This window comes from Ylistrum balloti, unplaced genomic scaffold, assembly GCF_031769215.1.
Source record: "Ylistrum balloti isolate Yb309-2 unplaced genomic scaffold, AGI_CSIRO_Ybal_v1 Utg371418, whole genome shotgun sequence".
Taxonomy (NCBI): Eukaryota; Metazoa; Mollusca; class Bivalvia; order Pectinida; family Pectinidae; genus Ylistrum; species Ylistrum balloti.
Window position 1 is genome coordinate 53382 of NW_026782745.1, and position 26138 is coordinate 79519.

Here is a 26138-nt window from a genome sequence, read left to right on the forward strand (position 1 = left end):
ATCTCGTGTTATTGTGTGTAATAGTGCATTACATCTCGTGTTATTGTATGTAATAGTGAATTACATCTCGTGTTATTGTATGTAATAGTGCAGTATATTTCCTGTGTATTAGTGCATTACATCTCGTGTTCCTATGTGTATAAGTGCATTACATCTCCTGTTATTGTGTGTATAAGTGCATTACATCTCGTGTTATTGTGTGTATTAGTGCGTTACATCTCGTGTTATTGTGTACAGAAATTATAATGTCACCACTTCAGAGTTCATCTCGTGTTATTGTATGTAATAGTGCATAAAAAATCATGTTATTGTGTGTATTAGTGCATTACATCTCGTGTTATTGTATGTATAAGTGCATTACATCTCGTGTTATTGTGTGTATTAGTGCATTACATCTCGTGTTATTGTATGTAATAGTTTACATTTCCTGTTATTGCATGTATAAGTGCATTACATCTCGCGTTACTGTGTGCAAAAGTGCATTACATCTCGTGTTATTGTGTGTATTAGTGCATTACATCTCGTGTTATTATGTGTAGCATTGCATTACATCTCGTGTTATTGTGTGTATTTGTGCATTACATCTCGTGTTAATGTGTGTATTAGTGCATTACATCTCGTGTTATTGTGTGTATTAGTGCATTACATCTCGTGTTATTGTGTGTATTAGTGCATTGCATCTCGTGTTATTGTGTGTATCAGTGCATTACATCTCGTGTTATTGTGTGTATTAGTGCATTCCATCTCGTGTTATTGTATGTAATAGTTTACATCTCTTGTTATTGCGTGTATTAGTGCATTACATCTCGTGTTATTGTGTGTATTAGTGCATTACATCTCGTGTTATTGTGTGTATAAGTGCATTACATCTCGTGTTATTTGTGTATATTTATTATATGTCACACTTCAGTGCATTACATCTCGTGTTATTGTGTGTATTAGTGCATTGCATCTCGTGTTATTGTGTGTATAAGTGCATTACATCTCGTGTTATTGTGTATTAGTGCATTATATCTTGCCTTACTGTGTGCAATAGTGCATTACATCTCGTGTTATTGTATGTAATAGTGCATAAAAAAAATTACATTCATCTCGTGTTATTGTGTGTATTAGTGCGTTACATCTCGTGTTATTGTGTACAGAAATTATAATGTCACCACTTCAGTGCATTACATCTCGTGTTATTGTATGTAATAGTGCATAAAAACTCATGTTATTGTGTGTATTAGTGCATTACATCTCGTGTATTTGTGTGTATAAGTGCATTACATCTCGTGTTATTGTGTGTATTAGTGCATTACATCTCGTGTTATTGTGTGTATCAGTGCATTACATCTCGTGTTATTGTGTGTATTAGTGCATTACATCTCGTGTATTTGTGTGTATAAGTGCATTACATCTCGTGTTATTGTGTGTATAAGTGCATTACATCTCGTGTTATTGTGTGTATAAGTGAATTACATCTCGTACATTGTGTGTGTGTATTAAGTGCATTACATCTCGTGTTATTGTGTGTATTTGTGCATTACATCTCGTGTTATTGAGTGTATAATTGCATTACATCTCGTGTTATTGTGTGTATTTGTGCATTACATCTCGTGTTATTGAGTGTATAATTGCATTACATCTCGTGTTATTGTGTGTATAAGTGCATTACATCTCGTTTTATTTTATGTATTAGTACATTACATCTCCTGTTAGTGTGTATTAGTGCATTACATCTCGTGTTATTGTATGTAATAGTGAATTACATCTCTTGTTATTGTGTGTATCAGTGCATTACATCTCGTGTTATCAGTGCATTACATCTCGTGTTATTGTGTATATTTATTATAATGTTACACTTCAGAGTACTTCTCGTGTTATTGTATGTATGAGTACATTACATCTCGTGATATTGTGTGTATTAGTGCATTACATCTCGTGTTATTGTGTGTATTAGTGAATTACATCTCGTGTTATTGTGTGTATTAGTGAATTACATCTCGTGTTAATGTGTGTATTACATTACATCTCGTGGTATTGTGTGTATTAGTGCATTACATCTCGTGTTATTGTGTGTATAAGTGCATTACATCTCGTGTTATTGTGTGTATAAGTGCATTACATCTCGTGTTATTGTGTGTATAATTGCATTACATCTCGTGTTATTGTGTGTATTTATTTCAATGTCACATTTCATTGCGTGTATTAGTGCATTGCATCTCGTGTTATTGTGTGTATCAGGGCATTACATCTCGTGTTATTGTGTGTATAAGTGCATTCCATCTCGTGTTATTGTGTGTATAAGTGCATTACATCTCGTGTTATTGTGTATTAGTGCATTATATATTGCCTTACTGTGTGCAATAGTGCATTATATCTCGTGTTATTGTATGTAATAGTGCATTACATCTCATGTTATTGTGTATATTAGTGCATTACATCTCGTATTATTGTGTGTATTAGTGCATTACATCTCGTGTTATTGTATATACAAATTATTATGTCACACTTCAGAGAATTTATCATGTATCAGTGCATTACATCTCCTGCTATTGTGTGAATTTGTGCATTACATCTCGTGTTATTGTGTGTATAAGTGCATTACATCTCGTTTTATTGTGTGTATTAGTGCATTACATCTCGTGTAATTGTGTGTATTAGTGCATTCCATTTCGACTTATTATGTGTATTAGTAAATTAAATCTCGTGTTATTGTGTGTATTACTGCATTAGATCTCGTGTTATTGTGTGTATAAGTGAATTACATCTCGTGTTATTGTGTGTAATAGTGCATTACACCTCGTGATATTGTTTGTATTAGTGCATTACATCTCGTGTTATTGTGTATATTAGTGAATTACATCTCGTGTTATTGTGTATATTAGTGAATTACATCTCGTGTTAATGGGTATATTATTACATTATATCTCTTGTTATTGTGTGTATAAGTGCATTACATCTCGTGTTATTGTGTGTATAAGTGCATTACATCTCGTGTTATTGTGTGTATAAGTGCATTACATCTCGTGTTATTGTGTGTATTTATTTCAATGTCACATTTCAGAGTACATCTCGTGTTATTGTGTATATTAGTGCATTGCATCTCGTGTTATTATGTGTATAAGTGCATTAAATCTCGTGTTATTGTGTATATTTATTATAATGTCACACTTCAGAGTAAATCTCGTGTTATTGTGTGTATTAGTGCATTACATCTCGTGATATTTTGTGTATCAGTGCATTACATCTCGTGTATTTGTGTGTATTAGTGTACATTATTGTGTATATAAATGATAATGTCACCACTTCAGAGTACAACTAGGAATTCAACTACGCGACACGAGTGATTCTATAAACCTAGAACAACTACTATAATAAGTACAGTTGATGGTTACTTCTAGGTTTCCACAGTGATATATTTGGTGGGAACAAATGTCAAAGGTGCCACGACTGACTCATTTTTAGTTGGTGTTACTTTGTCGAGACATTTTCAGATGGACACATACTTTTCAACACAAGAAATCGTCAGGAATTTGTTTTTAAACATCTATATGTTTTGCACTTACGATTACAGTAATGCATTTCAACAACAAATCAAACGGGTAATTTATCGTATTACTTGAATTGGTATAAAATGAATTATTTACACGCACCTGTTTCTCCGAAAGAACCCCTTCAGGCAGACGACATACAAAAAGAATGAATAGTATAACATTCGATCTACTGTTTAGCCTTCATATGTATAACTAAGTAAATGTGTTACATGTTGTTTATATCTTTAAAGAACTTGTCACCATCATCGACAAGAATCTGGTATATACTGACAGACGTAAAATTTGTCTTTAAAACATTTCTTTTATATCACCTCTCTCTTCATTTTGTGCAGTTGTAACAAAAGTATCGTTATCTATTTTGTATTGTAGTGTAAACGCGGGTACGATTTGTTTCACTTTTAGACAATTATATGAACTTCAATCACCCGATTTCTTAAACATATAGCCAACTACTGGCAACTATTTTGTAAACAAACACAGATGTGCCCTTCCTGTCCTCACCAGCGATTGCACCATACTCATTCTTGTAGAAAAGTGAAAATCACAAAAAATGATTTTTAAATACGTTAATTTCCTACATATCGTTTGCTTAATCATTTTAAGTGATTTAAACGTAAAGTTACACAAACAGTTATCCTCGATACCTCATGAATGCACAAGTGTTATCATCGATACCTCATGATTGCACAAGTGTTAAGAAAGGAAGTTTATATTTAATGAGAAATCGTCGTTGAAACAAAACTCAAACTGAACAAGAGCTATAAAAGATGATATGTGTTGACACCAAAAAATACTTCCAGATGATTGTTTTTTCAGACAGCACTAGAACAAAGCTGACATATCGAAAACAATTATTTTCAAAAGGTCGAAATTCGTTTGTTAATTAGCCGATCGCGAACTGTAGGTTAGAACTGATCTGCCAGTTCCTAGCAAACGAATTGGGAGAAACAACTTGTGATTGTATTTTTACGTTTCTCTATTAATTTAGAAAGTACTTAATGATAATAGAACTTCCACATTACTACAGTCCATGAATAATTCGTATATATGTGTGTCATTGTACGAGTGAATTGATCACGAATTTGGCTCTCAATGCCTTTATTTTCGTGGAATCCACGATACAGAAGTATCAAACTCGCCTGTCTACACGCATCATCTACCGTAACACGAACCCAGAAAACATGCGCCTAGTAGGGAATAGACGATATGACGGCGTTGCTTCGCGACGGCATATGTACTGGACAGTTATTGGTAGAACGGGATCGGCAGCTAAGTTAATATAGAACGTTCGATAAAGCACTGGTATAGTGAGAGAGCAGAGAAGAAGCTGTGTCACAGCAAGTATCTGCCTACATGTGTTCTGTATAGAAGCACGCCGACCTGGTCAGATATGATGATCTGTAAACTGAATTCATCTAATTCCTTTTCCGTCCACAGGACATAATACATTTGTACAAATCGCCCAAACATGATAGGCGAAATAAGGCTTCAACAAATGGCTGCCTGTGCATATATACCTTCGTTATGTTCCAGAAAAAGGATTTACCGTCCGTCCTGTTCCTCGCATTGCTCATCCTCATCGTCATTCTTACATTATGTCAAATTCTCGTGGTCCATCGACATGACCAGAGAGGATATCATGTTTCTAAAAAGGAGCAGCTCATCCAAAGAAAGAAAATGTACCGTGAAATGATAGGAAACCATAACTTTAGAAAATACAAAAACATAGCCAAGATGGAAGTGTTTCGTCGTAAGATAGAAACCATCATTACTAAATTAAACCGGGAAAATAATATCAATAACTCTTCGAACATTACTGGATACAATAGTGATATCAACGTGAACGCTGGAACCATAACACACAGTACTGGAGAGACTGGAAATATAGTTCTTTGTGATCCAGTACCCCCGAACCTAGGTAAGTGATTCAGTGTTGATATTGTGCTTTTTCATGTAGAACGACAAATGCTTCACCAAATGCTCAGATATTGGTTCTATTCGAACCAGTCCTAATTGTTCCTATGTTTAGCCTGGTGTATGTACCATATTATGACGTATACAAACTCGTATACATTCATTGTTCCACTTTACAGACACACGTGGTGCAAATAAGACGCAAAGCCACGAAAGTCCAACGGATGTTTTAAAAGCAATGATATAAAAAGCGGAATGTTATGATCTTCGGTTAAGTGGATATGTGCAATGAATTGTTCAATTGTCTGTTAAAGTTGCAAATTAACGTGTCATACATTAAAATGGGTTACATTCCCTTGTATCGCAGCCTTATGATCATTGATTAAAAGCTAAAGTAGATCTGACTGTTCGTTTTATGTGCATGTTATCCCTTTATTTATTACCTCGTTTATTAAAAAAACCCGACAGACCATTCTAATCGTATCAAACAGGAGACGACTTGGAACTGTTTAGTTGATTTTTTTCAAGTTCGTCACTCACTTCTATCATAACAATTTATCTCAATTATATGTAATTTCTACGATGGAATTGTGATTTAATATTTTTGCTATACAACCATAATATTGAAACACACTTAGATCCTACAATGAAATAGACCAATATTTCATTTCTTCAAAATATGAAATACGAACATCACGTGAACGTTAGTTTTTAGTAACACCGGTGCCAGGAGTCGTTTTTAGTAACACCGGTGCCATGAGTCGTTTTAAGTAACACCGGTACCATGAGTCGTTTTTAGTAACACCGGTGCCATGAGTCGTTTTTAGTAACACCGGTGCCATGAGTCGTTTTTAGTAACACCGGTGCCATGAGTCGTTTTTAGTAACACCGGTGCCATGAGTCGTTTTTAGTAACACCGGTGCCATGAGTCTGCTACAGAAAATATAACATGAAGAGAAAAATTTACGGATGTGTATTATATCACTTCTACTCACTAACGTCCTGAAATCAAGTATAATGTATTAATGTATTTGTTTATGTTTACATCGAATCAATATTCAATGACTGACTCGTAAGAACAGTATTACCGTGGTAAATGTTGACAACTGTCAGACACACTAAGAACTACAAATAATGAAAGATACAGATTAATTGTTCATAAGAAATGATGTTATCTTCATCATTTCCGTTGGAAAATTTCCACTTCTGTGGCTACACTGCGTTAAACGTCTTTCATATATATTTGTTTACAGAAGGGCTCCGTTATCTTGTCACCGATTCCTGAGAAAATCGGTTCGAGGATACACGATTAACTGCGCATTCTGTGTGAATTTTGCATCTAGAATTTTAGGTGATGTCGGGGATAAATCACGCAGAAATGGAATTTCAGTTTTAGTAAAACATTTATCACCTCATCCCCTTATACCAATTTAATAGACAAAACTTCCTTCATTCAAAAGCAGAGTTTGGGGAAATGATTGAATTAGACGGCGTTATCAGTTATATTAGATAAATTCTGAGGAGTTATAATCATTATAACATTCGGCTTTATATGAGGTTTGATGAATAAATCTCATTTGAAAGACGAGGACTAAAACAGGTTTTTGGTATTCTTTTTTTAAGTGGGTTGAAAAACAACGAAGAAAATATCGACACTTTAAAAGATTCTTGACCGAAAGTCATATTGCAATAAGAGCAAGTTACGAACAATAGAAAGATTTAGATTCCTGTAGATGGAGAAGGAAAGCATTCTGATGTTGTTTATATCATTTCAAGATAAATGATTACTTGTATCGTTACCAGTCATTAGAATGAATGTAGTTGTCATTTTCGTGTTAAGATATATATGTCCGAAAAATTGAACCGGCACGATTTTCTGCGTTAAAGCAGCACTGCTCCTTCAATCTGGAACTCAGTAACTATTTAATACATCTAATATTACCATCATTTACGTGTACTTTTTCCTCACAAAAAAGTCCAATCGATTTTGTTTGTTTTTATTTAAACATAGTTTTACTATTAATGGAATACACAATCATCTTATACAAACTGCTTGTAAGATAACTTTTCTCAAAAACTGACCCGATGTTGGTTGAGAACTTCATGCAATGGGTACAGTGAGAGTTTTTGTAGAAAATTCACAGTATATTCGATCGTTCATCTCATTTTAAATGGTAACGATCTCGCTCTCTTACAAATGTCTCCAACCCCTCCCCAAAAAGAAACCTGTGGATAAATACGAATTTTGACATCAATGTCAGCAAATACATACGTGTCCGCTGTAAACAATGTCATTAGAATGTTGACTTGCAACGACATATCTTTGTCATGAATACACTAACGAGTCACGGGCTTCAGAAAATCATGCCGGTTCAATTTTTCGGCTTATAGCTTAATTGCACGATAATGACAACTGCATCCATTATAATGGACGGTGAGTTGGAACAGTGTTAAAAGGTCCGGATGATTTTGTAGATTTGGTTGTGTTTTTGGTATATAATCTGCCCTGTTCGAAAATAATTCTATTTATAAAGCGAATTATGACTCATCTACAGCGAGGAAAACGTTGCGACAATGATAGTTTATCTCTAACAACCATGTATCAAGACGAGATGGAAAATAATTATCTAATAGGATAACAGAGGAAGTCTTAGTGTTCTGATAGATTTTCTATTTTACTGAAGTTTTAGGATATTGTGAGTCATAAACACCAAGTAGAAACTAATCATGATACTAAGAATACCTATTATATTTTCTTGAAAGTATATTTATAACAGAGGAAATAACAACATAACTTCTACCTAACGAAACGTTTTAATCCTTTCAAAGGGAGTAAATCTCCTTCGGTGGACACCGCTAACATTAATAAACTGCTAAAGAACATCAAGAAAATACCATCATATTAAGATAATTATAATCGAAACTCAAATTCTTAAATTTTAGTCATCAGACTAGAGCAAATATGAACAAAAGAAAGATTTAAAGAAAGAGACTGCTGAAAAAGTACAATGAGAATAAGACCCGGTGTTCCAGAAGAGTAAACTTCTTCTACCTCGAGGAGGTAATGTGACGTTCTCAAATAATAAACAAGGTATACACCTACAGACAAGCTAACGAGCATTATGTACGTCCAGATTTATAGCGCACAAAGAAATAAAATATTTCTCGATGAGATCCCTTTGGCGACCATAAAGCTCAGCTAATCGCAAATCTAATTACAGACCTGTTTTTATTACCACTTGATTTAGGGATAAACAAATGTTTTCCAAAAACGTCTACTATGAACCAACTACTCTCAATTTAACACCCAATGCACAAAGTCTTGATAACGTAGATTTTCATCCTCTGTAACATATGTAAAACCTTTGATAGGACTTGAAGTGATGGATGAATTATTATCTTTAAGATTTTTTAGATATGGACTGGTCCCATGATTGTTTCTTTATATGAATGATTTAAATGTGTTTTATTGGTAAATAGTCCCCTGTAGATAACCGTTTCGTACGATACCAAATGATGATCCATGTATCGTTTGCTGCTTACTAGGCAATACCTAGTGTGCCGATTACATCGAAAACATATATGAATAAACGATTTCCATATGATAAATGATAATAACAAGTTGATAGAAATAATCACATATTTTATATGATATATCATTGCTCTGATATTGTTAGGGATAATTGTTAACAAATTGACATAAAAAAAAACTGTTCTGAATTATGCTGAAATAGAGGCGAAGCGAATTGTTGCAGAATAGAGGTACCCCTATCTTTGTAAAGTAGAAAAAACAAATAAGAATTGTCAATCATGTACAAAACCTCTGAGAAACGAAACTCAAGATTAAATAAGAACATTGTGGGAGCTGCATTTGTTGAGATTCATGTTCATATTCAAATCATTTATAGTCATCCTCTGCAGTCAGTTTTGTTACATATATCTGATACTTTGTTGAACAATGCATAGTTTCCATCTGTCCATATTCCAAGAATTCATTGTTGTTTGTGGAATGGTCATAATACATTTATTGGTCTGCATCTGTTGGTGTGAGAAAATTTGACAACACTTTGATTAAGTAATTAAGTGATTACTTTTTATGAGGATATATATTTCAGAATAAATATGAAATCGAGTCATCTTGAAGAAATCTCTAGTATATCTAAACAGAATATATCTTTAAAACTGTTCAGCTTAATTCTAAGGGTAGTACATTACTTACGCAGAGTAAGTAAACATAATAATATCTATTCCAGACTGTTGTTATGTTCTCCATATTCCACTGGAACAGATAATATTGTAATTATCATGATTTTAAATCTAGTTTAGAATTGAAATACTTGTTACAGGGTTATATTATGTTGCAGTTCTTGTGACGCGACTGGTGTCTGCTTGTGCGTTATCCTGCTGGGAAATAGTGCCACCGCCATGCCGTCTTAACAGCACTTGCACAAAACTTTATTATGGTATCGATTATCGGTTAAATTGCCTGGTATGGTTCCCTTATAAATACCACTCTTAACCATTACGTTCACCGCAAACACCGTCTGCGACGCCTGTACACTCCGAACCTTCCGTCTCTCGTCTCATAATTCAGAAGGAATTGGGGCCTCTACACTCCGAACCTTCCGTCTCCCGTCTCATGCTTCAGAAACAACTGGGGCCTCTACACTCCGAACCTTCCGTGTCCCGTCTCATGCTTCAGAAATAACTGGGACCTCTACACTCCGAACCTTCCGTCTCCCGTCTCATGCTTCAGAAACAACATGGGCCTCTACACTCCGAACCTTCCGTCTCCTGTCTCATGCTTCAGAAAAAACATGGGCCTCTACACTCCTAACCTTCCGTCTCCCGTCTCATGCTTCAGAAGCAACTCGGGCCTCTACACTCCTAACCTTCCGTCTCCCGCCTCATGCTGCAGAAACAACTGGGGCCACTACACTCCTAACCTTCCGTCTCCCGTCTCATGCTGCAGAAACAACTGGGGCCACTACACTCCTAACCTTCCGTCTCCCGTCTCATGCTTCAGAAACAACTGGGGCCACTACACTCCTAACCTTCCGTCTCCCGTCTCATGCTGCAGAAACAACTGGGGCCACTACACTCCTAACCTTCCGTCTCCCGTCTCATGCTTCAGAAGCAACTCGGGCCTCTACACTCCTAACCTCCCGTCTCCCGTCTCATGCTGCAGAAACAACATGGGCCTCTACACTCCTAACCTTCCGTCTCCCGTCTCATGCTGCAGAAACACCTTGGGCCTCTACACGCTCAGAAACAACTGGGGAACCTTCTGTCTGGGGCCCATCTCCTAACCTTGCTCCAGTCTCATGCTGCAGAAACAACCGGGTCTCATGCTGCAGAAACACCTTGGGCCTCTACACTCAGAACCTTCTGTCTCCCATCTCATGCTCGAGAAACAACCGGGGAAACTCTACACTCATGCTGCAGAAACACCTTGGGCCTCTCCGCTCAGTACCTCCCGTCTCCCGTCTCATGCTGCAGAAACAACATGGGCCTCTACACTCCTAACCTTCCGTCTCCCGTCTCATGCTGCAGAAACACCTTGGGCCTCTACACTCAGAACCTTCTGTCTCCCATCTCATGCTCCAGAAACAACCGGGGCCTCTACACTCCGAACCTTCCGTCTCCCGTCTCATGCTGCAGAAACAACTGGGGCCTCTACACTCCGAACCTTCCGTCTCCCATCTCATGCTTCAGAAGCAACTGGGGCCTCTACACTCCGAACCTTCCGTCTCCCGTCTCATGCTGCAGAAACAACTGGGGTCTAACTGGAAGAACATGTTCTCATGTCTTTAGGCACACCAACGATGAACTCCGATGTAGTTATGGCGATTATTATGCTAAAGACGCAACAACATGGGCCCAGTATAGGTATGCTTTGGTAGGTGATGATTTAAACGACAACAACCGATAAATTGTATGAATGTTTTAACCAAACTGCTGTACCCCTTGAGGCCAAGACCAATCAGTCTGGATCATGTCTACAACCCTTTCTCGGTATATAATTGACTGCCTTGGCATTATGATAAATTTGATAAAGAGCACGATTTGGTGACTCCCGAGGACTTAAAGAACTGGTGTACTGTTGAATGCGAGTTTTGAACTGTTGGTCTCCAGTAATGAGCTTCTTCATGTATGTTGTGGTTAATAAAATATTATACGGTGCAGTTAGGATTTTACTCTCTTAAAGCATTGTTATACAAAATTCTTTCCAACTCTTATTTTTTGCTTACAGGTTTTATCTACAAGTTATTGAAGTAATTTAGGACATATTTATAGCATATATTGCATTGTATCAGATATTGCCAACATTAACAATATATAAGTATCAGATATTGCCAACAATAACAGTATATAACAGTATATAGATATCAGATATTGCCAACATTAACAGTATATAAATATCACATATTGCCAACATTAACAGTATATAACAGTATATAAATATCAGATATTACCAACATTAACAATATATAAGTATCAGATATTGCCAACATTAACAGTATATAAATCAGATATATACAGTATATAACAGTACATAAATATCAGATATTACCAACATTAACAATATATAAGTATCAGATATTGCCAACATTAACAGTATATAAGTATCAGATATTGCCAACATTAACAGTATATAAATATCAGATATTGCCAATATTAACAGCATATAACAGTATTTAAGTATGAGATATTTCCAACATTAACAGTATATAAATATCAGATATTACCAACATTAACAGCATATGACAGTATATAAATATCAGATATTGCCAACATTAACAGCATATAACAGTATATAAGTATGAGATATTGCCAACATTAACAGTATATAAATATCAGACATTGCCAACATTAACAGCATAAAACAGTATATAAGTATGAGATATTGCCACAATTAACAGTATATAAATATCAGATATTGCCAACATTAACAGCATATAACAGTATATAAGTATGAGATATTTCCAACATTAACAGTATATAACAGTATATAAATATCAGATATTGCCAACATTAACAGTATATAACTGTATATAAATATCAGATATTGCCAACATTAGCAGTATATAGATATCATATATTGCAAACATTAACAGCATAAAACAGTATATAAGTATCAGATATTGCCAACATTAACAGTATATAAGTATATAAGTATGAGATATTGCCAACATTAACAGTATATGAATATCAGATATTGCCAACATTAACAATATTTAAATATCAGATGTTGCCAACATTAACAATATATAAGTATCAGATATTGCCAACATTAAGAGCATATAACAGTATATAAATATCATATATTGCAAACATTAACAGCATAAAACAGTATATAAATATATATTGCCAACATTAACAGTATATAAGTATCAGATATTGCCAACATTAATAGGATATAATATCAGATATTGCCAACATTAACAGGATATAAATATCAGATATTGCCAACATTAATAGGATATAAATATCAGATATTGCCAACATTAACAGGATATAAATATCAGATATTGCCAACATTAATAGGATATAAATATCAGATATTGCCAACATTAACAGTGTATAAATATCACATATTGCCAACATTAATAGGATATAATTATCAGATATTGCCAACATTAACAGGATATAAATATCAGATATTGCCAACATTAATATATAAATATCAGATATTGCCAACATTAACAGTATATAAATATCAGATATTGCCAACATTAACAGGATATAAATATCAGATATTGCCAACATTAACAGTATATAAGTATCAGATATTGCCAACATTAACAGTGTATAAATATCACATATTGCCAACATTAATAGGATATAATTATCAGATATTGCCAACATTAACAGGATATAAATATCAGATATTGCCAACATTAATAGGATATAAATATCAGATATTGCCAACATTAACAGGATATAAATATCAGATATTGCCAACATTAACAGGATATAAATATCAGATATTGCCAACATTAACAGTATATAAATATCATATATTGCAAACATTAACAGCATAAAACAGTATATAAATATCAGATATTGCCAACATTAACAGTATATAACAGTATATAAGTATCAGATATTTCCAACATTAACAGTATATAACAGTATATAAATATCAGATATTGCCAACATTAACAGTATATAACAGTATATAACAGTATAAAAGTATGAGATATTGCCAACATCCTAGATACACGGACACGGAGGGTGACGGACGGTGTTCCACAGTGCTCCGCAATATTGATGTCCGAATGAAGTCTACAGAGTGTCTAAGACAACGTAAGTTCGTAGGTGTCATATTTATGGTGCATTAATGACTTATGAAGTTTATTGGACCCTGAAATTGCTGAAATTGTGTGTTTGTAGATATGGATGTTTCACGTCTATCGGTGTAAACAATCACTCTCACTGTGGTCAATCTGTTCACCTGTTGACTTATGTATGAGGTTCTTGTGAACGTATGTACCGAAATATTGACATTTAAACACACGTATTGTGTGTTTCGTAAAGGATGTTACTAAAAATTGACTTTATTGCATTATTTCGACAACCATTGATATGAGTTGTATTTGTAAACAAACTGTATCCTTATAGTGACTACATTTGCGCGTCCGTGCGTAACGAACAATATTGTCCATGGCCAGTTTGGAAGACTCTGATGACAATGCGGACGGTATATACAGTACTCAAGTCCCAAGTAGAGTGGACAGTAATATATTGGACGAAATAAAGGAACAGTTTGGTGGCCATGACAGGTCAACGTTTGAAAGTAAAATTGTCGCATATTTTAAAAACGATGAAAATACGCTTGTAAGCATTAGACAGAGCTTATATGACTATGCTAAGCATGGAAATGAAGCGTTTCCCGAAGGCGTTCTCTCCAAATGTGTGTGTAGATCTGAAAATCAGTCCGTCTGCCAAAAATACGCAAGTGATATTTACAATTTATATGAGTATATTCAGGGAAACATCAGTGAAATGGCCCTACATAAAAGTGTTATGAGTAGACATGGCCTACGGTGTGCTTCCACCAATGTCAGGGGAGGATTGGACACCTCTATCATGAACGTTTCCAGTCCAAAGCCTAGTGATATAGAAAGTCGGAGCAAAGATCAGGCTAACGAGACGGATTCTAGTCAAGCGGCAATTAATCCAAATGAAAATATATCTAGCAGGCTTAGAGACGGAACCCGACATAGCGCTGACGATCCAAACCGTATATTGATAACAAATGTGCTAGAATTAAAACAGATATTACAAGAAAACAATGACAGTATTATAAACAGGTTAGATAACATAGAAAAAAGCGTGAATTCGGACCTGAAAAATATTAAACGGATCCTTGAGGAGAAAAATATTGAAATTGGTCTTTTAAAGAGTCAACTGGAACAAATGAAGGAAATGAGAAATAGTAATGATAATCCTACAATGGCTAGAAACATTTGTGATGACGTAATGAAACACTCTTCTGATAAATATGTTTCTATGGATAAATACCAGAACGGCAGCTCGGTAGAATGTAATGGTTCACCAACAACGATAATCGACTGAACGGAGGCCATGAAACCTAGCAACCGTTCACAGTTGTATCAGGAATTTGCTGTAATACCGAAACAGATCAATTCGAGGTTCCGAATGAGGAATTCAGCATGTTTAGGGAACGTTGTGTAAGTGGCGATTTACATAGTAACGACACTAGGAATCCTGCCTCTGAAAGTCAGAATTGGAACGATGTACAACATAACACAACAGAAAATACGCTGATGGATGAATGGTCTACAGTCGTCAAGCGCAAACATAAACGCTTCGATAGAGGCAACATGTTTCCTGCCAAAGGAACTGAGCATAGGAGTAATCAGAACCAAAACCCTCCTGATTTCAGTAACGGACGACACACGGGCTCTCAAGGCTATAGTGGTCATGACTACAATCAACACAGACTTGTTCCGAAGACTAGCTCGTTTACAGGTATAATGCGACGCTGTGTGACGAGTTTAGTTCTTGCCAATATAACAGCAGATAGACCGTTCGAGTTAGTTGGACAAGGAATTCGAGAACACTGTCGCGAGAATGGTGTAGTGGTAACATTTGTAAAGCTATTAAAAATGAAGGAGGAAACCAAATTCCGTATACCATCGTATACCGTTAAAGTGAATACTGCTGCTAGAGATACGTCGACAGTATTAGATCCAAACTTCTGGCCAGAAGGGGTTACTTGCCGCGAATGGATTCCCCGTGTAGCGAATGAAAACAGAGGTTTCTCATAATGATTCTAACTATTAAATACACTTCCTTATATGTTGTTATATTTGCACTAATTCCAGTCATGATAAATTTGTGTACATGGAATGCTAGAGGGGTGATGTATGGGACATCATTTTTAACGGAACATTTAAAGAACACAGTAGTATGTGAGCACTGGCTTAACAATACAAACGTCGGGTTTTTAGAACATTTTGATAAAGACTTTAAAGTCACTGGAACTATAAAACAGGATAATGTGTCATTACGTGGGTCTGGAGGTGTAGCGATTCAATCAAGAATGTCAAAATTTAGTACAATTCGTAGAATTGTCACCGAAAACTCGGACAACATAACAGCGGTTTGTTTGAGAAGTCAAAAATCGGAACGGCTATTTGTGCTCTTGCCTTCCAGTAACAAAACGGACAAGCAGTATTGTGACAGTATAAACGAGTTATTTGCGTTATATGATAAATGTTATGAGCAAGGTACAATAATCGTTTGTGGCGATCTCAACGCGGACGTGTCATCCAACAGTTACAGATCCAGAATATTACTTCAACACTTAACTGACGGAAACAAGATTAATGCTGTGAATCTGACTATCCGAACGGGACCGGCATACACATGGACAAATAAGCAACATACATCAAAAACACTGATAGATTATATAGCTATTCCAGCATACTTGGAGACCTTCATTAGATCGTGTAAAGTTGACAGTACATGCTCGTATAAAATTTCTGACCATCTTCCAATACTCGTCTCGATAGATGAAACCGCATTCCCTAGAAAAGAGAAACAAAAGGCAAATGGATTCCCTAAGTGGAATAAAGCATCTTGCTTTCAACTTGGTATGTATTCAACCCAAGTGGAAGAGTCACTCACAAATCTTCAACTGGATTTGTCTTCAATCAAATGTATGTCCTTAGAAAAATGTCTTGAAAATACAATAGACATTATGAAGTCGGCATCTGAAGAGAACATTCCTGTCGGGAAATTTAAGATATGTTTAAAACCGTACTGGAAAAAGTATCAACTTAACTATCACCATTATAATATGAGGGCAGCGAGACGCTTATGGATAGCGGACGGAAAACCAAGGACGGAATCAAATGTGATGTACCAAATATATAAAGACAGGAAACGAGACTTTAGAAAACAAGAACGCTACGCGACAAAGAAATGGAACAAGGAAAAACAAGATGAACTATTGAATTCGTCTGAAATAGATATTCAGGAGTTCTATAAAACTGTAAGAAAACAACGTGGCAATACGCCTATTGATAAACCTTTCATCTACAAAGACACGGTGGCCACAGATGATCGGACAAAGTGTAGTTTATGGGCAAAGTATTACGGTAATTTATTGTCAGCGGATACAGAGGAGTTAATTGACACGCACTTTAAATCCGAGGTTAGTAACAAAATTCAAGAGGTTTTATGTTCAAAATCTTCTACCATTGTAGATAGTGTGCTTGAAAGGGAAATATCAGAAGATGAACTGCAATTTCAAATAAGAAAACTGAAAACTGGTAAGTCCCCAGGGCTTGATGGAATCTGCAATGAACATATAAAATATGGCGGAAGAACCCTTGTCAAATCATTGTGCATTATTTCAATATTATAATGTCAAGTCAATATGTTCCACAAACGTTTAAGGAAGGAATAGTGATAACAATTTTCAAAGGTGGGAATAAGAATCCTTCCGACTCAGCTAGTTTTTTGAAAAAGTACTGCTAGAAAGGATAGAGAAAAGGATTATACAGAACAAGGTTGATTTTCCACATTCTCTACAGTTTGGATTTAGAAAAAAATACGGGAGCGATCCCAGCTATCTTCATGTTAAAAGAAATAGTGTCCTTCTATACCGAAAGGAAATCTTCGCTTTACATCGCTTTTTTAGATAACGAGAAGGCGGTTGATAGGGTATGGCTGAATGGTCTCTTTTATAAAATGTATGAACTTGGTATACGCGGCCGGATGTGGAAAAGTAACTTCAACTCTTACATGCACACAAAAGTATGTATTCAACTAAAGGGAGAACTAAGCAACTTCTTACACGTGACGCGCGGTGTCGGTTAGGGAAAAGTTCTCAGCGCTTTTATGTTTAAACTATATATTGACGGATTGATGAAGGCTATATATGAAACAAAATGTGGCATAAACATTGTTGATAGACATATACCTGGTATTTTACTTGCTGATGACACCTGTCTGATATCTTCTAGTAAAAACGGTTTACAAAACTTAATTGAAACATCAAGAATGTATGCCTTCAAATGGCAATTGAAATAAAACGCGTCTAAGAGTGCTATAGTCGTGTTTAACAACAGAAACCAAGCTGCAAAATATGACTTCTCAATGGGAGAAAATAGAATAGAAACAAAGGAAAGTGTGATATACGCAGGAATTGTCATATCCAACATTAATCCTGTAAATAAATGCCTGGACAGGGCTTGCAAAAAACTACAAAGATCATTTCATTCTCTTCGAGATATCGGCCTTCGATTTGGAGAAATTACTCCGATAGCGTCTTCTCTTATCTGGAAACGTGTCATTTTACCCGCCGGCATGTATGCGTGTGAGACGTGGGGAGTAGCGCGCGAGAGAAGTTTGGACAAACTTGAGGTAACCCAACGGAAGTGCTGTCGAATCCTTCAAGGATTTGACAAAAATTCCCCGTCAGAGAGTACCATTGAAACTCTTGGAATTTGTAGGCTGACACACTACATAGATAAGTACCGTTTACTGTTTTTTGGAAGACTGTGTTTGACAGATATTACCAAAATACACAAACAGTTGTTTAATTTCAACATAGGAATGTTTCTCATTTTTGGATTATTCGAATGCACGAACATCTTCTGAACACTGATTACTACGGTTTATAAATATGGTCTTGAAGAATATCTGAATAGTTTTATTAAATACGGCTGCTTTCCTGCTTGGAAATATATTGTAAACAATGCAGTATCAGAGACGTCTGAACTTGAATGGAAACAGCGTATACTAAGGCGTCCAGATCTTACTCGTTTCCAAACCATACATCCAAGAATCGCTCCGCACAAACTGTGGTTACTGTGTTTGGACTTACAGGACATGTGCAGAGAATTTGGATTTCTTGTGAAACTTAGAGCACTACCTATAACAAAGTGTATCTGTGACTCGTGTAAGCAAAATGCGGATGATATTTGTGAAACAATTAGTAATTGACTGTCGTATATATTTTGACGAAAGAGACAGACTACAAACAACTATTGTGAATCTACTTCCAGTTGTACAGAGTGTCAGTATTTTGAATGATGATGACAGATTTATAAACTTCCTTCTTGGAGGGGATGATGATGATATGTTGGAAGTTAGTCCCGAACACTGGAATATACTAATGGTGGAATCCTCAAGGACATTCTTTAAAATGAAACCAGCGCTAGTGCATTGGCTGCACCGCCTGTGGTGTAATTCAGCCATATTTAACACATATTGTAAAATTTATGAACTCTAAGAAATGAACAGTTAATTGTCAAAGGAAAATATCCATTCTTTCTGCAACTTTAAAAAAAGATAATGACATCTAAAACAATGTCAATGTATATTTAAATTTTTTCTTTACATTATCTGTTGAATTAATCTTCATGCATTGGAGGAAATAAAGATATTCAACTTATAACAGTATGTAAATATAAGATATTTCCAATATAAACAATATATAACAGTATATATATATGTATCAGATATTACCAACATTAACAGTATATAACAGTATATAAGTATGAGACATTGCCAACATTAACAGTATATAACAGTATATATGTATCAGATATTACCAACATTAACAGTATATAAGTATGAGATATTGCACACATTAACAGTATATAACAGTGTATATGTATCAGATATTGCCAACATTAACAGTATATAACAGTATATAAATATCAGATATTGCCAACATTAACAATATATAAGTATCAGATATTGCCAACATTAACAGTATATAAGTATCAGATATTGCCAACAATAACAGTATATAAGTATCAGATATTGCCAACAATAACAGTATATAAGTATCAGATATTGCCAACAATAACAGTATATAAGTATCAGATATTGCCAACATTAACAGTATATAAATATCAGATATTGCCAACATTAACAATATATAAGTATCAGATATTGCCAACATTAACAGTATATAAGTATCAGATATTGCCAACAATAACAGTATATAACAGTATATAAATATCAGATATTATTTCGTAATACTTGAAAATGAGAAATAATATTTCACATCATTTCTTTTTCAGTAGGAGAAATTTCCGTCCAGAACTGTGACGCGACATGTCGCCTGGAATCGAGACTTGCTGTTGTGTCAGGTGGTTACTGGAAACCCAAAGCCTGCGTATCGCGTCATCATGTGCTTATTGTAATTCCATTCAGAGATCGGTGGCGACATTTGACAATTCTTTTACATAATTTAGTTGGTATGCTCCAACGTCAACAACTGGAGTTTAGGATTTTAGTCGCTGAGCAGGTACGTGTTCACGATTGACAACAAATTACACAACAGATAGGGAATACGCTTTCAGAAAAGTTAAGTTTAGTCTGTGGCAGTAATAGCTTAACTTGTTAATCATTGCTGACCTGTTTGTTAAAAGATTTTTAAATCAAAGATGTCTGATGGCTAAATATATGGTTTTTTGCATGATAATCTCAAGTGATAATTTCTGAATAGTTAAACGAATTATCCATTTGTCGACTCTAATGATGTTAGATTTTTACTTGATCTTATATTCACATTTTAACCAAACACTGGCTGTGAGCTAAACGAAGAAGACATTAGATCTTTTGATTTTCCGATTTCGTAGGTACTTTGAAGTCAATGTTTCAGGATTTGGTAATAAAAGTAGCGTATGAAATTTCCATTCATCCACATAGGACAGTGCTTCTAAATCAGTTTATAAAGTGTTCATCAAACGAATAAAATGACAAATGCACAGAAGTTATATAAAATGTTCATACACCTAGTTTCTCTGTCATTCAAGTGACGGTTTTCCTATTTCTTCCTGATTAAATTGATTTATTCAACAGGTCAATGCAAAGAGGTGCAACAAAATATCAACAAAATCCATTCCTTACAATGATAGTATTAGCTACAAGCGTATGTGTTAGAGTTATAAGCACTCTCTTACGTCGCAGATTTTGACAAAACGTTAATAATTGACAGCCGAAATTAAAGGGGAAATAAATAACTGTATCAGTTAAACCCGTTCTTGTGCATATTTGTCTTTATCGTTTGAACAGTCATTGTTATACAGTTTTAAGTTCTGGAGCTTTTAGTGTTGATGATATACATCATATCATTGCAAGAAGAGACACATAATTACACAGACGCGATATATCCTGTAGTGATTTTGTACTTAGCATATAGCAAAATAGATGTCATTTTAAGACTTCAAAACATACAAGAAAGTAACACTTATATTTTCTTATCTTAGATCTTAATTTCTCTTAATATGCTTTACTGTAGTTTGGCAACGCTACGTTCAACAAAGGGCGATTGATGAATGCTGCATTCTTGGAAGCAAATAAACGTTTTCGTTTCCATTGTGCAATTTTTCATGATGTCGATCTAGTGCCTGAAAATGATAGAAATCTATATTGCTGTCCATGGCAGCCCACTCATCTTTCGGTTGCTGTGGATGAAATGCATTACAGGTATGGTATATTTCGTGCACATTTGGTGCATTATGATGAAATTATAAATTAGCATTCATTTAGGATAACAACGAAAAACTTCAAGTATACTTACGCTGCAGTTTAACATTCACCAATTTTTTTAGTTGTATGGCAATATCGGGCAGACCAAGTTACCTTTCACAGTTGAGATATATATCTTTCTTGTGTATATTTCGTAAGGAAAATTGAAAACTGGATGAAATCGACAGTTTTCTCGGGCTAATCCAAAACCATACCTCGGTGAAAATGGTTTCCTATATAAAGAAGATTTAGTACTCTTCAAACTTGTCTTTTGTCTGATAAATGAGACTGTGTAGCAATTGAAACGCTATTCATAAAAATGCTACAAGTTAGGTTACAAGAACTTCTATTTTATTGACATTGACCAACCTAAAGATAATGTTTCGGAAACATTAGGAAATATCTGCGTTTCTGAGTATGAAATCTGTGTCGGAATATGTAACAGACAACGAATATTTGTGTCTTCAAAATATGTAATAGATAACGAAGATTTGTGTTTTCTGAAATGATTAAAAGACGGTTGATTTTACTGAGTACAGAATGATAAATGGAAGGTCTCTGAGAATTGAAAATTTGTCGTTCTTAACATGGGAGTAATACATTATAATTTCCTGCAGATTGTGGCATGAACAATTTCGAAAAGTATTCACAGTAACAATTTGTGGATTCGAACCACGTCTTTCCCAAATAAGACTTAGGTTAAAGTAGACGTTTGTACCGTTTTATCATTTCTTTGCATCACGTCGTCATTTATCATCATTTCTTCATCGTCAGTGAAACATTAACTGTCAAGACTTTACCATAGTTATTACAAAATTTGTCATCATGAATCGTCAGTTCTTCCTTCTATTTATCACTGAACATTCCATTGTCACTTTTATGTATCAATGCGGACAATGCGTAGCTATCTTAGGGTAAGGGTCAGGGTTAGGGATTAAGAGATTACGGGCAGGAGATTTTTATCTTACTTTTTATATTTGAGTCCTGGAAAAGAGCATGTTTACTAAACTCGTTACCATTTTGTTTATGATTCCTTTGAATTCCTTTGAATATGATTCTAGTATGAAATTATGATATACAAAACCATTTACAACAAATGAAGATACTGATAGCGACTTTCTTCTTCTTCTCGTCCAACAACGCAAGTTTGAAAACTATATTTAAAATCCAGTTAGATAACCAAACAAGTTTGTGATTCACCTATTACAACGTCAAACACATCCGTTTTGAGGCTTGACCAAGCTGGCCAGTTACACACAATATTTCTACAAATGCTAATAATTATCGTAAAACGTTTTTCTTAATCTCTATAACTATTGTTCCATAAAGTTTCACATTCTCTCCAGTCTCTTTGCCTAATTGACTTTCCTGTATTTGATATTTCGTATTTCTTTTGTTTAAGACTGAAGTATGACTTGCTTGTCGGTGGCGTTCTTGCTATGACCTCAGAGCATTTCCAACTTGTCAATGGATATTCTAATGAATATTGGGGCTGGGGTGCTGAAGACGACGATATGGCTTACAGGTAGATATGTAATAGTCAAACAAATGGCAAATTTGTAAAGTGAGGGATACCTGGGCTGGGAAGCTGAAGACGACTTTCATTTATCAAATAAAATTAACATTGGAAAGCAAGCAACTTTTCATTCCTTTTAGCTGTAATTTTTTATAGTGTCGACTAATAATATCTGTATCAGCTTTAAAGTTTTACAGTAATTTTTGGTATAAACATGTTCTGCATAACTTTTTGAGCATTTCCATTGTGCTAGATTTAGGAATATGGGTCAGTGGCATCAAGTAAATTAGATAAACGAAACTAATGAACGCTTATTTAATTTTGAAACAAATGTTCAAAATGTTGGCTTTGAAGCTCTATGAAAATTCAAGGTGTCACGAAAAGAAAGTATCATCAACACAAAATACTGTTTGAAGTAACTTTTTATCCGATTTTAATGTAACAATTAGACTGAGGACATGAAGAAAACTATGATCATTATACAGCATTATAATATAACTGTGTGATATAACATTATAATATAACTGTGTGATACAACATTATAATATAACTGTGTGATATAACATTATAATATAACTGTGTGATATAACATTATAATATAACTGTGTGATATAACATTATAATATAACTGTGTGATATAACATTATTATAAAACTATAGGATATAACATTATAATATAACTGTGTGATATGATGTATTATATAACTATAATAAGTGACAATACTTGATAAGTAACATTTGATTTGTTTTCTAGAATATTGCTCTCCGGTTTACGTATAATGCGTCCATCTGCTGTAGTAGCTCGATACCGGATGCTTCGGCACGAAAAAAGGGAGCCTTCTACATGGAGTTCAAGGTAACATTAGTGTGAACATTCATCAATTAACTACAAGTACTGGGAATTAATATCCACTTATTTATGATAAACACGATAACCATAACATGGTTTAGGATTAAGCTTTTACGCTTTCCATTGACACCCTCATTATTTCAGACATGGCCGTAATTTTGAGAAGTTTTTTTTTAGTCTGTTGGTCTCTCATGTTGACTAACAACTGGCTTGGTACCATTTCAAGTAATCTGGCACCTGTACAGCTTTGTCATTGAGTTTCCAAGTCTAACCGCGGTTCACGTAGCCACACTTTGTTTAGGTTCAAGAATATGACGTCTTAAGTAGTTCTTGCTTTATATTGCTAAGTAGAATCTCACGATGTTGTTTTGCTATTTCTTCTCTCCCTAATATCTACTTTCATATACGGTAGGTGGGTTTGGAATTTGTGGTATAATCAGATGTTTCCATGACGCTAAAATCATTCACCACAGTACGTGTTATACCATTAACAATATCGTGCCTAAACTGTTGTTGAGAAATGGTGTCTGACATGTGTCGTCATCTCTACACATTCTGAAATTGTGCTAGTAGTATAAAACAATTCGATAAAAATATCTGTAATTCAGTGACGTTATCTCCTTCCTGTTATTTTGACATAAACATTTCACATTTGGAGTTGGAGTCAGGGTTAGGGTTAGCATGGCATCGATTTTCTTCATTTTGCTAGTAAAGAACTATGGCATCGGCATGTCTCTAATGATTATCGCCGTTCATGATAACCCTAACCCTAACGAACTGTGGCCTCGGCTTGTCTCTAAAGATTATCGGCGTTCACCATTACCCTAACCCTAACCGTTACCTTTTCATAATTTTGTCATAATGTGACGAAAAGCAACTTATAATATCCAATCATTTCACGATTCCATGCATTGTCGTCACCATCTTTACGTTAACACATATCATTCTAGTAATTTTAAAGTTTACGGATTATCTTTTATTGCCTATTTTGTACGTTTTATTTATTTAAATGAATTGGTAGTCAAACTATGTTATGTGTTTATTAATAAGAATCAAGGGCAACATAATGATAAACAATATTGACCAATACGAAACAAATGTTTGTTTTTTCTATCTCAATAAACATGTTATTTGGAACGAAAGTCGTGAAATACATCGACACAATATTTGATACGTCATTAGAAGATGTCGTTTAAACATTTTTTTAAGTATCATATTAGTGCCCTTAAAAGATAATTGGTATCAGTTACTTAAGGAAACTACTGAACAAGGTTTGTAAAATCAAATTAGTTGTATTTAGATTAAAGCTGATGTTGGAGTCTGATAGTTATGGTACAAACTGTATTATATATCAGGAATTAAAATTAATATTTTAATATCTTCTTAAAGTAGAATGTCATCCAGTGTGAAATGTCAGTATGCAAATAAAACACTTACCATCAGGAATCAAATTTCAACAGAAATTGCCATCTTACAGTGATTTCCATTGTTCCATAGAGAGAAAATGATATATATTTCAGACGGTCCGAAATCATAAATATAATATATCATCGATGTCTTTTTAAATAATTATGTAATTACTTTTACCTGCATCAACAACATCCGCTATTACGATAACTGTAATAATTGTTGACTATTACAAAAACAAAAAATACCAAATGGTCAGCATTAGATCAATTTAATAATTTAATATAATCTGAGAATGACAAGTTATTAATGTGTGATACTTTATAACATCAAATAACTTTCCCAAAGCAGCTGTTATACCAGTCTAACTATCAAACAAAGCGTCACTGAAAAGAGTCAACAGTTCATCAGATTTAGCTATCAGTTTTTTGACTTCATTTGAGTCACAACGTAATGTGCTTTATGACAGGTATCTATTGACTTTTGTGTGCTTTCATGCATTTGTTATATTGGATGTATATTTTATTTCAGAACAAAATTACTCAAAAGTGTTAATAAACGGTTTCAAATGGACGGACTGGTAAATGTGCCTTACAGACTTGTATTCAGTCGAGACCAGCCTCTATTTGTACACATGATGATTGACGTAGGCCGGCCGGGGTAACATTTACCTGTTACCAACCTTACTATGGGAGGTGTAACTAACCACGGCAAAGAAATCACATCGTCATCAAAGTAAATAATGAAGACATCCGGGTCAGCGTTCAAAATTTCGGAAATCATATTTTAACATCGCAGTGGACATCGTCTGTTGTGTTGATATCATCAGATCTTCAAATTCTACCGTGTATACATCCATGGCTCTTTTAATGAAATTTGAACATCT

The 26138-nt window shown here is 34.8% G+C and overlaps 1 protein-coding gene across 1 annotated transcript; it reads left to right on the forward strand.

Moving 5' to 3' along the window:
• Positions 1 to 5063: 5063 nt before the first annotated feature.
• On the forward strand, positions 5064 to 25916 carry LOC132562450 (beta-1,4-N-acetylgalactosaminyltransferase bre-4-like). Its single transcript, XM_060227192.1, has 6 exons — positions 5064 to 5457; positions 20027 to 20253; positions 21250 to 21437; positions 22882 to 23004; positions 23750 to 23851; positions 25784 to 25916. Exons 1-6 carry the CDS (start codon positions 5064 to 5066, stop codon positions 25914 to 25916), a joined length of 1167 nt encoding a protein of 388 aa, XP_060083175.1.
• The last annotated feature ends 222 nt before the right edge of the window (positions 25917 to 26138 follow it).

Bases quoted from the DNA above. Each gene is read 5' to 3' on its own strand.
- LOC132562450 (XM_060227192.1), top strand. From the start codon at position 5,064: ATGTTCCAGAAAAAGGATTTACCGTCCGTCCTGTTCCTCGCATTGCTC. The intron at 5,458-20,026 runs GTAAGTGATTCA...TTTCTTTTTCAG, and splicing joins TCCAGTACCCCCGAACCTAG to TAGGAGAAATTTCCGTCCAG. The intron at 23,005-23,749 runs GTAGATATGTAA...TTTGTTTTCTAG, and splicing joins GACGACGATATGGCTTACAG to AATATTGCTCTCCGGTTTAC.